The sequence below is a fragment of the Zonotrichia albicollis genome, chromosome 1 (assembly GCF_047830755.1).
Source record: "Zonotrichia albicollis isolate bZonAlb1 chromosome 1, bZonAlb1.hap1, whole genome shotgun sequence".
Taxonomy (NCBI): Eukaryota; Metazoa; Chordata; class Aves; order Passeriformes; family Passerellidae; genus Zonotrichia; species Zonotrichia albicollis.
In genome coordinates, this window is record NC_133819.1 from 35,706,374 (window position 1) to 35,719,120 (window position 12,747).

Consider the following 12,747-nt stretch of genomic DNA (forward strand, 5'->3'; position numbering starts at 1 on the left):
GCTACTTCAGCCACCAGCTCTTTTGCTCCTTTTCTTGTGTGGTTTGCATATTGAATCTACAAGCACAGTTTCCTTTCAGATTGGTTTACAGGGACAATGACTTTCTTTACCTTATTTACCCCATTTATTCAGCATCAAATGCAGACTGTAACTAGTATGATAAAATGAGATTTACTGCCACTGCCTTCCTCAGCCAGGGCAGGGTCTCATGAGAAACATCTCTTTTTTGGGGAAGCATTTTACTTCTCTCTCTCCCTTTTCCAAGAAAACCTCTAGAGGACAGGTTTGTGTGGTGCAGAATTGCTAAGCTTTGTTGTTATGCTTATTGAATCTCAGACTGACACTGAAGTATGAGGTTCTGTTTAGCATACTGCAACTGTTGAGCTTTGCCTGTGGAGTTTACAAAGGCTGGCAAACAGTGCCATATGGAATGATTGATCCTTGCCTTTAGAGACTGACACCTCACCTTGGATCACCAAGGCCCTTCATTTGTCAGTGTTTTCCATTATGCAAAGTCCTTTTCTTTCTTTTTTATGGATACAGAGAAATAGCTGGTCTGGGAAAAAGTTATTTATGGGCAATTCTCTGCTTACATTGCCAATTTTAATTTTTGATGAAGAAATCCAGACCAGTTTCCTGGAATCCCATCCCAAACTGCATTTTTTAAAAAGTAGAAACATGAAAGGGGAGATCTACTGCTGGCAAGAAAGAAGAGAGGAACTTTTAAGGGTTATTAGATGTTTTTAATATTTGGGCACTGAGAGATTTAGAAAAGCGTTTTGTGTGGTTTTGAAACTGCAGAATTAGACACATAAGTCCTTAGAGGTTTTGAAAACCCTGTTAGTCATCTTTAGTGCTAAATACACTCAAATATTCAGCCTGTCAGCCTTTGCAACACAGATGCCTGTAGCTGCACCAAGGGTTGAAGGCATTTGTTTTTTTTCATAACAGAGTTGCTACCAGGAAAGTTGAGAGCTGATATTGTGTCTTTATAATTCAAGAAAATGGAGAAATCATAGGAAAGGTTTAATGTATTATAGCTGCAGAGCACCTTTGTTCATTAGATTTAGTAACTGTCAGATAATAGACAGATAGTAAGTGATAGACTATATTTTGGGTTAAATTCTGTCATCACTTATTCCCTCTGATCATAGAGGACTGACAGTAACTGGGTAATTTGGGCTGTTAAAGGCCAGGAAATTGAGTTTTTATCAGTGAGAAAAATTCTGTATTAAATGGCAATCTAATACAATCCCACTGAATTTCAGTGCAACTTGATCCTGATTTTTTTAAATAAAACTATGACAAAGACTGACTTATCTTGCAGTATAATAATAATAATTTTTAGAGCACATACTTATTTTCACAATGTATGCCACTTCTGAAACACTTCTGTCTTGATGCCAGACTGTGGCTGTTTTAACACAAAGTTTGAGGAAGGCTATAGCTGGATCTCCGCCTTTGCATATGTCATAAGAGATAGATTTAAATATCTATAACATTCAGGATAGAGAAGGTGGTAGAAAAAATTCCTGTGAAGTCATTTCAACTCCTAGCATGTCTAACACAAATACACAAATATCCTTGCTGCCCTTCTCCCTTTCTCCATAAAGGCAGAGAAGCCAGACTGCAGCGAGCGCCTTCAGCTACAGAAGAGACTGGGCTGTAGAAATTTCCAGTGGTTTCTATCAAATGTGTACCCTGAACTCTCCCAACCTGGAGACACACCAAGATTCTCTGGCAAGGTAAGAGAAAACACACTATGAAGAATGATCTTTTTTTGCATTGTTCAAAGACTCCAGTGTCACTTCCATGTCCTGAGTACTTGGTCCAAATAGGCAATGCAACCAGGGTGGGAGGAGAAAGAAAAAGACAAAGAGTTGGCCCAAATTCTCACAGAAATGTAGAAAACCAGCCAGGAACTGAACCCAGATTGTCTGACTCGTTCAGTGTCACAGCTCAGAGGATCCTAACCTGAGGTTCTTCAGGTGCCATTAGTAAGGGAAAAGAACTGTGTTGCCTCGTGCAGATGGCAGAAGTGACAGCAGCCAAGATATCTCTGTGCTGACCCATGTGCACAAAGAGAAAAAAAGGATTTCTTCAGTCCTGCACTTCCTGAAGGAGAGAAGTGATAGCAATAGGAGTTCCCTGGCTGACTGTGTACAGGACATGGAATGTCTGGGTTTTTTTTTTAAACGCATAGTTGACAATTATAATTCATTGAATATTAATTTATTCCCGGCAGTCTTACTGGAAGGGAGTTTCCCCCAACAAGACAACAAGGTCTACTAATTAATTCACACTCAGCTATCTTTAGCCAGATTTTACTGTGTCCTTTTACTATTTTATGTGCTCTTTATTTTCAAAAAATAAAGCTTGAGAAAAGTGTAAGAACTGAGTTTGGATCACAGGAATTGTGATGTTTCTTCTGGAATATCTTGTGTTTTTTCTGACTACAGTGTCCTGTTGAAGTGCAATTTTTCACTAGCATAAACATTTAGATATCTTTCTTTTAATTATCATAATAGTTAAACCCAGAAGTGGATCTCTCTAATTTAAACAAAACTCACTGGGTAACTGACCCTGGGTGAAACATTGCCTTTTATATCACATTAGTTTGCAAGATCAATATGCAAGACCAAGTCTGAAAGAAAAGAAATAGTGCCTGATTTATGAACAAAATCATATATCATAAAGGGAAACAATCACAAAATGTTAGGTGAAGGATATTTTGTTTGTATCCAATTGTGATTTATTTCAGTATAAACCTTTTCTTACAGCTTTACAATACTGGTGTTGGCTTCTGTGCAGATTACAGGCCTGGAAGAGCTGCTGCAGAAGGGTCTATTGAGCTCTCCCCTTGCAGTGACAGTCCCACCCAGGTAATGTATATTTGGAGTGTTTAGGCACTGTGTCAGACCTAGGGAGCCATGCAGACGACAGGCACCCCAACACGTAAGGGGCTGGGTTGACACTAGTGGAAAGACTGGCATGTTCAAAATTTGCATGTGCTAAAGCAACAATGCCCACTCTTCCACAGCTAAGTGCCACTCAAAAAATGCCGGTGTCCCCATGTGTCACTGAGGCAGATACCCACACTTTGCTCCAGAAGACAAAATTAAGCACTTATTTGTTTAGTATATTTGGTAGTGTCTGGGGAAGAGAAAGCTTGTGAGTAAAAAATACTTAACTGTTCCAAAATATAGAGGGGGAGGAGGGGATTCTCCCTTAGTGACTTAATCTGAAGATTAATGCCTAAACTGCAGTCTAAAGCAAGAGAAAATTCATTTACACTCCCTAGCTGGCATCGGTCTAGCTCGGGGTGAGCTGCAAGCACATTTCAAACTGCAGCATGTGAAGACACTGTCAGAAACACCCTTCTATTCAAATATTTATGAAACTGGAAAATTTTATGACAGGGTGGGTTTATGTCACACATAATCATAGTTCACAAAGCCTTTGCTTGGGTAAATAGTTATGCCAGAATTAGCTAGCAGGGGGAACAGCCTGAAGGGTCAAGGCCGTTGGGTCTCTGTAACTCATGTTTGGATTGCATCTTAACAAACATGTACAGGAAATTGTCTTTAGAATTAGCCTTTAAAAATGAACTGGGATGTCCATCCATCATTGTTCAAACAAACCCTTCCTTTCCCAGCACTTTGAATATAACATGAAGGAAATCTTGCTTGGTTCTGCTCCGCGGCTTTGCTTTGATGTCAGACACGGGAAGGTTATCCCTCAAAACTGTACAAAGGAGACAGACAACAGCAACCAGCACTGGGATGTCCAGGAGGTCAGTGGTGGCTCTGCCATGGGGGAAAGGCAGCTGATGGTGACTGTGGGATCACTGGGTGATTTCAAGATTTGTGTGTGAGGAAGGCATGAGGTACCTGAAGGGCAAATTTCACTTCTGTAATTTTTAACTCAGAAAAAAATAGGATGTCTCAAGCCCACTAACACTGCCTATGTAAAAAACATTTGGTTTAGAAATACAATGACAGAAATCCTACCTAAAATCCTGTGTCTTTGTTTTACCTGTTGGAATAGAATCTGAATCAGTGGTTGTGAAAATAAGAGCAGGGCAAACCCTTTCCCATTTCCTTCAGATTGAGGGAAGGTTTGGAAATCCTGACCGCTCCTAAATGAGAGCCCTTTGTGGAGCTTACAATGGGGAACATTAAATTTTCTCCTGCATTGTAAGAGAAGAACAAACTTCCTATTAGAGGAATTCACTGTTTTTCAGTGAACTTTACTCAGCAGAGCAGGAACTCCTCAACAAGACTGAAAAATGTCATGCTCTGGTACAGCCTGGGAAAATGCAGTTACTGTAGTTGTAGGGATCCAGCAATCCTCTGGAACAGCCCTACTGTAATTTGGTTTGATTCCTTAGGCAAGCACTGGTCCTTAGGAAATGTTTTGGCCTGTGGTACTGAGGTGGTGCTGATGACAACCTGTAGAAATAAGAAAAAAACAGTGGTGGAAGAGAACTCAGCACCTACCACTCATGTTAGCTTCAAAAGGAACTATGAATATTCACCATGCTCTGGGAACACAGCTAAATCCAGTCATTGTGTTTGGAGCATTGCTTAAAAAAAAACCTGAACAACCAGTTATTACTGGTGATATATTGTATATAAATTTTCTGAAACATGGCCTAGCTTTTACTGGAAATCCCTTACTTTTAATTTGTTCTTTCTTTCCTTTCTTCTCTCATCTTATAGAATGGAATGATTGTTCATATCCTTTCTGGCAAATGCATAGAGGCAGCAAAGAGTGAAGATGAGGACTTGTTTCTGTCTGCATGTAACAAAAACGCAAATCAGGTGTGGCAATTTGAGCGTTCCCATGGGCTGCGGCAGAGGTGACTGCCAGGTCTCTGCAGAGGTCAAGTCTCCAAAGTTTAACATTACTTCTGCTTGGGATTTAAGATGCATTTCCTGCAAGGACAAGAAAGCTGTTTGTGTTTGCTGTAGCATGCAAAGAAGTCAGGAATTTCTCTTGTTTAAAAGCCTGGCTCCTGGTTAACCCAGCTCTAGCTAAAACCTCTATTTATTCTGTGAAGCAGGGAATAGAGAGATTGGGAGAATCAATAAATTCTCAACTCTGCTATTTCAGAAGACACTTAAGTTTGCCCTTTGATGGAAACATGGAAAATTGGCTGCCAGACAGCTTGTCTTCAGTATATGCTGTGACTTCTCAGGATACAGGAAAAAAAGTGAGATTTTTGAAACTGTAAGAGGAAGCCAGCTAAACCAGGACAGAAGTTTAGCCTTGTTTTACAGTGCCCTCGACTCATATAAAACAAAGTAGGTTTTGTATGTATGAAATTAATAGATGTTTCCACATGTAATGGCAAAAGTTTTGTTTTCCAATTAACCTGAGCCAAATTTCTACTCTCTGTGAGATTACACAGAGCATAAATTAACACTTAATTAGGCACTAATTGCTCTAATTGACTTGGACTACTAAACAGTCCTCAGTGTTTGGCACACCCTTCCTTAAATCCTTATCCACAGTCTAATTTGGATGGGAGAATGAGACTGAAATATTAACAACTTTTTTTGTTGTTGTTTTAATTATATTTAAGGACAACTCCTCAGGAAACTTTTGGGGTACTAAGGAGGGTAACAAGTTCTCTGCTTATTTGGGAATAGAAAGAATCGGTGGCATCCATTTGCTCTTGGAAAGCCATGGGATGAGCTTACTATTATTATTGTTATTATTACTGTTATTATTGCAGTAACAGAAGTGCTGGCTGAAAACAGCAAGTGAAGGGAAACAGCCAGTTTCAACAGTGGCTACCTAGGAAGACAATACTGGTTTGCTTCCATTTGCCTGCAGCCTGAGTTAAGTCTTTCAAGCTGCCACTTTTAGCCAAGAAGATTGTATAGACTCTTGCTGTCATGGGTCTTCAATATGTTCCTGAAAAGACCAAATTTTCTAAAGAAGCTTCTTCTGTAGAGCCTGCATTGCTGCTGACCTGCTGTCATTCAAAGGAGTGGATGAGAGATGAGGTTAGATAACAAGAATGGCCTCACACAGTATGAACTTCACCAAGCAAACTTCCACTTCAGTATCTCATTAGGGTACTTTCCTTTTTGAAGATAAAGTCAATGATGACACTTCCCAAGAGCCTGCTAAGAAAGAAGAACAAAGATTTGGGAGTCTTCCCACATCAACATCACATCTGATTTATAGTATAGATCAATGATAACCCTATGTACATATTAAAGGGGAAGGGCATCTTTAATGAAACTCACTTAGGTTTTGCATTATTTTCAAGAGACAGAAAATTGTGGGGTTTTTTTAAATGCACAGCACATTGTTTAAACTTCAGAGAAAGGAAGGAGTAACAGATTATTCTGCTTAGAGCCTTCCAGTTACCTGCTCTCAGTAAATCATAATAAATTGGTATCAAGCATATAAAATTGGTTACAACAGAGGACATGAAGAGTATTCTCTGTTGTGTTGTCCAAAACCTCTCCCAGTGTCTAATTCTCTGTCTACTTTGAATGCTAAAGAACACACTGTGTTCAGGCATCACTCCAATCATCTTGATTACCACTTATGCTTTCTTTGATAGCATCAGAATCTATTACTATTTCTGCTGTGTCATCTAAAATTTCCTGTGACATTCTGGAAAATGCTTTAATTTTCAGCTAAGATGATGATAGCAACCTCTTCCAGAACACAAGTGATACCTGACCATTGCCCAAATCTAGGGTGAGAAAAGAGAATTTTTTAAATTGCAGAAATGCTGAGTAAAATGCTGTTTTAATGACATGAGATGCCTTTATTTTAAATTATGACTATGCCAGGTTTTTAAATTATGTATTATTTATTATATTTTGGACACTAAACTGGGAATATAATTCCTTCAGAATTTAGCTAAATGTTAAAAAATGTGTATACAAATATGGTAATTGACCACAAATGATATTTATCTCAAAGAAGAATGAAAATATTTTGGGTTTAGAGAGGAAATGTTTGGAATTTCAGAGACATGGGCATCTTCATTTATACTACTTTTTAACATAGTGTTAAAAACCTAGAAAAGAAGGTTTGCTGTAGATATATGTACCATATAAAAATATGTTACCTAATACCTCTTCAAAAGATAAAATTAAAACCTATGGTGCAGTACCATTTAGGAAATAATTGTTAATGCACTTGTTTCACTTAGTAACAGAGTAAATGTGTGTTTGGTTTCCAAGGGAACTGAATTCCAGAGCATGAGCCAGAAGGGGATGTGGATTGTGGAGCACACTTCCCTCTAATATAAACATAACTTAGTACACACAAATTTAAAAAAAACACAAAGGGAAAGCATCTATCCCTGTTGTTCCTACTTTCCTTCCTATATGGCTTTTAACAGGATTGGTTGGTTTTACCATTATTGTTTCCTCATGGTGGTCATTCAGACTTTGCCCCTGTGGTTACATCCATCAGATAAACTCTTCTCCTCATGGAACTGGGCTCAACAAAGAGTGGTGGCTAAGCATGCTGGTGTGTTGTCCTCATTTTTACCCATCTTTCATGCAATACTAGCACACAATGACGCCTTGAGCACCAGAAAACATAGAATTACTTTCAGTTATCTATTTAGACATGGTCAACATTTCAGGTTCCACTAATTCCTGTGACAGGAGAAAAATGTAAGGACAAAAGGTTTCATGCAAGAATGAAGCAGTTTAAACTTTGAAAGCTTCCAAAGCCTCAGGCAAGAGCAAAGGAATTCCAGCATAACACAAATAAATACCTTATAATGTAACTCCACCTGTTTCTTTGAATTTCACAATCCAGGCACAGTGCTTTGAGCCAAACCCACCCATGAAGCTGAGCTACAAGGTCAGATTCAAGAACAGGTCACCTTTTGGTTGACAGCACTTACTAAACAACCTAGTTTATTCCTCTCCCAGCTCATGGAAAATGGAAGAAAATAAAGCCTTGAAATGCTATTCAGAGTACTTTTAAAGCAAGTCTCAGTTGATGCAGTTGGTGCTGGCTGCAGGCTGGGCTTTGTCCTGTTAGTGAGAGAGGTGCCATCACTGGCACAGAGAAACAATGGCAGCATTCCTCTCCATGTGTTAACCTGAAGCCTAAACGGGGACAGAAGGTTTATCAACCTTCATGCTAAATCCTGTAGCACAGAAATGTTGAGGGTATCTCTCAGTCCACGTGTAAGTGCTTCCAGGTGCTGCCTTGAAGATGTTCATTGAGCTGTAATACTGCTGATTGAAATGCAAAAGCTTCCATTTCTGATATCCCCAGAAAAGAATGGAGCTACATTCAGGCATCCTAGACAAGAACAGTAACAGCCTAGGTTTCCATAACAGCTGGAAGGTGACATGTGAGTGAGAGCTTTCAGACTCTGACTTTCTATCTCATTTTATCTCAAGCAGTTTGAGTCAAACTGCAAACATATTGGAAGAGAGTAAAAAAGGAGTGTTTTGCAAATAGGTAACATGTTTTTAAGCTCATGTTTTGAAGCTATGCAAACTGCATGTGTCTGCCCTGAATAAAGTGTATCAATGCACAGAGAAACATATTTTTATTTCCTTCATTTTGTTATGATTTGTTAATGCCTTCTTTTCCTCATGCTGCAGCACACCTGGTCTGCAAAAAACCCAGTCAGAAAGCATCCAGAGGCAATATCCTCATTCAGCCATCACCTGACAGTCTTACAGAAATGTACAGGAGGACTTGCCCCTGTCAGCATCTTAGAGGGGGATTTGAATTTGCAGATCTTTGCCATAATTTCCATTGATTTCATTGGAAAGGTCTGAATAAGAACTCCAAACACAGTCCCTGGAAAGTGTGAACTCCAGCACACCCTTCAGGCAGCTCACAGCTGCTTATTCACCAGGTGCTTTGGAAGGATGTTTTGGAAAAACAATCTGGCTGCATTACTTGAGGTAGAAGCCATAGTGGTTTAGCTATCTTTATAGCTGCTAATTTTTACCTTTTTTTTTTAATTAGCTATCACTCTTGGGGATGATTATGCTTTAGACACATGGAAGAGGATCCACCTCTGTTAACTGGGGCCACCTGAACAGTAGTCACAACTAAGGCAGTTGTCTAAGTTTCTTCTGCTGGTGAGCAGAGTACATTTCCAGAGGTAATCAATGGCAAGTATTTAACCAATATGGATAAATCACTATCTAGAAATGCTTGCTTTCTCTACTGATTAAAGAGGGTTTCTTGATAATTAATTTTGATGTCATGTATCAATTTTAAACTGGAGTTAAGTGGAAGGAAAACAATCCCAAAGGGTACCCAGGCTAAAATCCCTTCCAGGAGCCCAACCCCAGTGCCCAGCTCTTCCAAGATTCCCCCAAGATCTGGCTTTAGGCACAGAGATGACAGCCAAGAACAAACTTGCTACCATCTGCACTTTCCTCAAATGAGTTAAATCCAACAGCACACTTTTCCAAGACAGCTTCTTTGTTCACAGACTGAGAGACCCCATTGTGTAGGATGCTGTGTTAAAAGATGATCTAGTCCCGAAGGAATAAGAATTTAAATTTTCAGAAGTCTCTCTATAATATTTTGAAGATGTTAACTCTAATATTAATAATAAATCTTCTGTGTCTTTCTGCTGAATAGGCTGGAAGGCTGCAGCAGAATTTTCACTACACAGAACAGATACAGGTGCCAGGATTGTTTGCAAGGTTGTTCTTAGCTTAAGTTACAGACAGACCAGCCTGAGGACTGAATGCATTACTCAGTTTCTAAGTAGCTGTACAATGACCTTGCTTAGAGTCCATCACTTTGGTAATACTATTGTGATATTTATTTATACCAATGGTAATTTTGTGTTACAAATTGAGAAAAAGGTGAAAGTAATTAACTTTTTGAAAATTTGCATATTATAAAAATACTAAATATATTTTAAAATATCTAATCTATTTTGTGCAATTACTCAAAAGATTGCTCTGCATTTATTAGTCCCTCAGTCTTACAGTCTGCTAACAAATAATTTAATAATGTTGCTTACATTGTTATAGGCATAAATGAGCCATAAAGGATTACATCCCTCAGTATTGCATTTTCATGGGATTTTTTATTCACTTCTTATTAGGCTATTAGGTGAAAACTGGGTTTTATTACAGTTTCTTTTTTATCACTTAATGTAATAATAATTACACAAAAAATTTAATTGCAGCTCCAAAAGAAAATCAAGTGGTATTTTGATGTATCAGGAGTTCAAGATGGACAACATCAGACATTTATACCTGAGTACAAGCCCTTGGGAGGCTGCTTGGGAGATGTATCATCCTTTATACATCTAGTTTGGCATTACTGAACAAACTAAAAGTGGTCAAAAGCTATAGCCAATTCAAAATGTTGGATGCAAACATGTCCTGCAGAGACAACAGGTAATTGCATTAGTGTTGTCTTCTTTTGCTTTCCCTCTTATTAGCACACATTTTGCCTGCTTAGAAATCAAGAGCCAAGTAGTAAACAGAGTTTAATAATCAAAATATTTCAAGCAGGCAGACTCATAGGATTCATCATGTCAATTAAAAAGTAAGCCTTGCAGTAAATTTCACATTGGACAGGTTGTCTTGTAAACCCTTGGCTTACCTAGTTTGTGTATGTGTCATACTTAACAAAAACTGATCATCTGTGGTGCCAAGAGCTGCCTTCACTTACAATCAGTCAACGGACCATAGAGCCTGGAAGATCCCTTGGTCTGATGCTCCCTGAGCCCATGCAGTCCAGCTGATGGATCCCTGGCTGCCACAGCAAGCCCCTGGACGGTGGCAAGAGCCCCTTCTTCAGGGCAGTTTGCTGCTGATTCCTTGGCTTGCAGAAGCAAAGGAAACATGAATTTCCTGGGGCAGCAAGCCGCGGTCAGTCTGTGGTGTCTGCACAGATTCACGCACACACCAGCCCAGGAGCAGAGCCCGGTGCTGACGCTAAGGAAATAACTTTGAGTTGTGTGGTTTGGGCCCAGCTCCTGCTGCTGGAACAACCTTCTGTGTGCAGCCCGTGACAGAACTCTTCAGATCCTCTAGTGCCAAGAACAACTCTTAAATCAGCCATGAGAGGAAAGGGTGAAACAAAATAGGTCTTGACACTGGAAAAGAACTTGATAAGCAAAATAAGAACAATGAGACCATAATTTGCTAATTGCAAGAAGATGTCCGTCTTTTCTATAAAATATACAATTTTGGCAGTTTCATTCAAGATTAGATGTAACACGATGCTCAGACTTGGCAGACAGTGGTGATTCCATTTTGAGGAGTTTCCAAGGTTTCTGAATTTACTTTCAGTCAGACCCACCATTTCCTGTGCTCTCTGGAACAGAGCTGGGATGCTCACACAGGCAGTGATGAGGGAGGTCTGCAGGCCAGGCTGCCCATGGCAAAGTGCTGGGTTCTGCTTCCTTATCGCCCATCATAAGAAACAACCTTTTCCTATGGGCTCTCTTACTTTCAATATGTGGGCAAATTTTGATGAAAAATTGTTTTCCTGGATTTTTACTGCTAGATCTTGTGAACATGTCTACAACAATTACATGCCAGCAAAAACTGAAGACTCAGCAAAATGAGGAAAATCAGTATTTGATTTTTAACAGAGAGAAAGAATATAGAGGCAGATGGGAAGAGGAGAATTTAATTTCAGTTCCCAAGTACCTCCATCCATTTCTTTCTATGGCACTGGAGGACTGCAGAACAACCCAGCTGGGCTACTACAATAACAGAAGCCTCAGGTTTATGTTGCAAGCACTGGTTCCTGATGACATGCCTGACAGGGAAAGGCTTTTTTACATTTTCATATTTGCTTCCTAAAGTGGGAGCAGTGAAAATGAGAATGAGGATGTCTCATTAAATAAATGACTGTCTACCTCAGCAGCAAAATTGAACCAGGTACATTAAACAAACAATTGACAATCTCTGATTGGAATTCAAAGTTAGGCCACTTCATTTATCAGCAAATGATGCTGTGTTCAGTAGCAATTAATTACAGAAAGGGTTTTGAATGTGATGTAATTTTTTAAAAAACCTAAGCCTTTATTCTCAGACCTAGGCCTCTGTAACAGTGTCAGATTTCATGTGGTTCATGTTGATGTTGTGTTGATTTAAATAAAGTTACAGCTATTGGCAGAAACAGTTTACATAAGAATGTCCATTTTCAAACACCCCTCATTTTTACTTTGAATTAGAAACTGTGTTAAAGTGAAAAGCATGAAAACATGAATCAAATGGCAAGAAGTCTAAAAAAAAGGAGATGCAGAAGTACATAAACATGATGTACTATCTGAAAGACTACAGATCATAAAGTGACCTCAAGAATTTGAGAAACCTGGTGATTTTTGAGTACACTGGATTTAAAGACAACATGCCAAGGTAGAGAAATGTCTGCTTAACATTAACAGTAAAACATGCTGTCCCACACACTGGGTTTAATGGACCAGACACTGAGGTCCAGCTTGTGAAAATATTCTAGTCCCACATTAATAGGTATGTTTTGTCTCCATTCTTTATTGGTTTTAGGACCTCTAATGGCAGAAAAAAAGGCATTTGTAGAGAAGGTCATCTGGAAAGCTCTTAACATGAAAGCAAGTATGGCCAGTATGGCCATGAACTCCAGCCAGTAAGAAATAAATGTGAAAATGCCATTTAATTAAAATTCTGAATTTTCTCCAGGAAGAATTATCTCATCTTCTTTCTTTTTATATACTGCATACTGCAAAAAGAATAAACTGAAGCAGACCTCTCCACTTGTAAAGGGAATTAT

General features: G+C 39.0%; 1 protein-coding gene across 2 annotated transcripts in view; it reads left to right on the forward strand.

Annotated features, from left to right (window-relative positions):
* Positions 1–12,689, forward strand: part of GALNT15 (polypeptide N-acetylgalactosaminyltransferase 15) — a 34,135-nt gene extending 21,446 nt beyond the window's left edge. For both annotated transcript variants that reach the window (XM_026798840.2, XM_026798843.2), the window contains exons 8-11: positions 1,614–1,745; positions 2,781–2,882; positions 3,656–3,793; positions 4,722–12,689. In XM_026798840.2, coding sequence (XP_026654641.1) covers positions 1,614–1,745; positions 2,781–2,882; positions 3,656–3,793; positions 4,722–4,865 — 516 coding nt within the window. In that variant the 3' untranslated portion in view covers positions 4,866–12,689. The remainder of the gene's footprint in view (positions 1–1,613; positions 1,746–2,780; positions 2,883–3,655; positions 3,794–4,721) is intronic.
* The last annotated feature ends 58 nt before the right edge of the window (positions 12,690–12,747 follow it).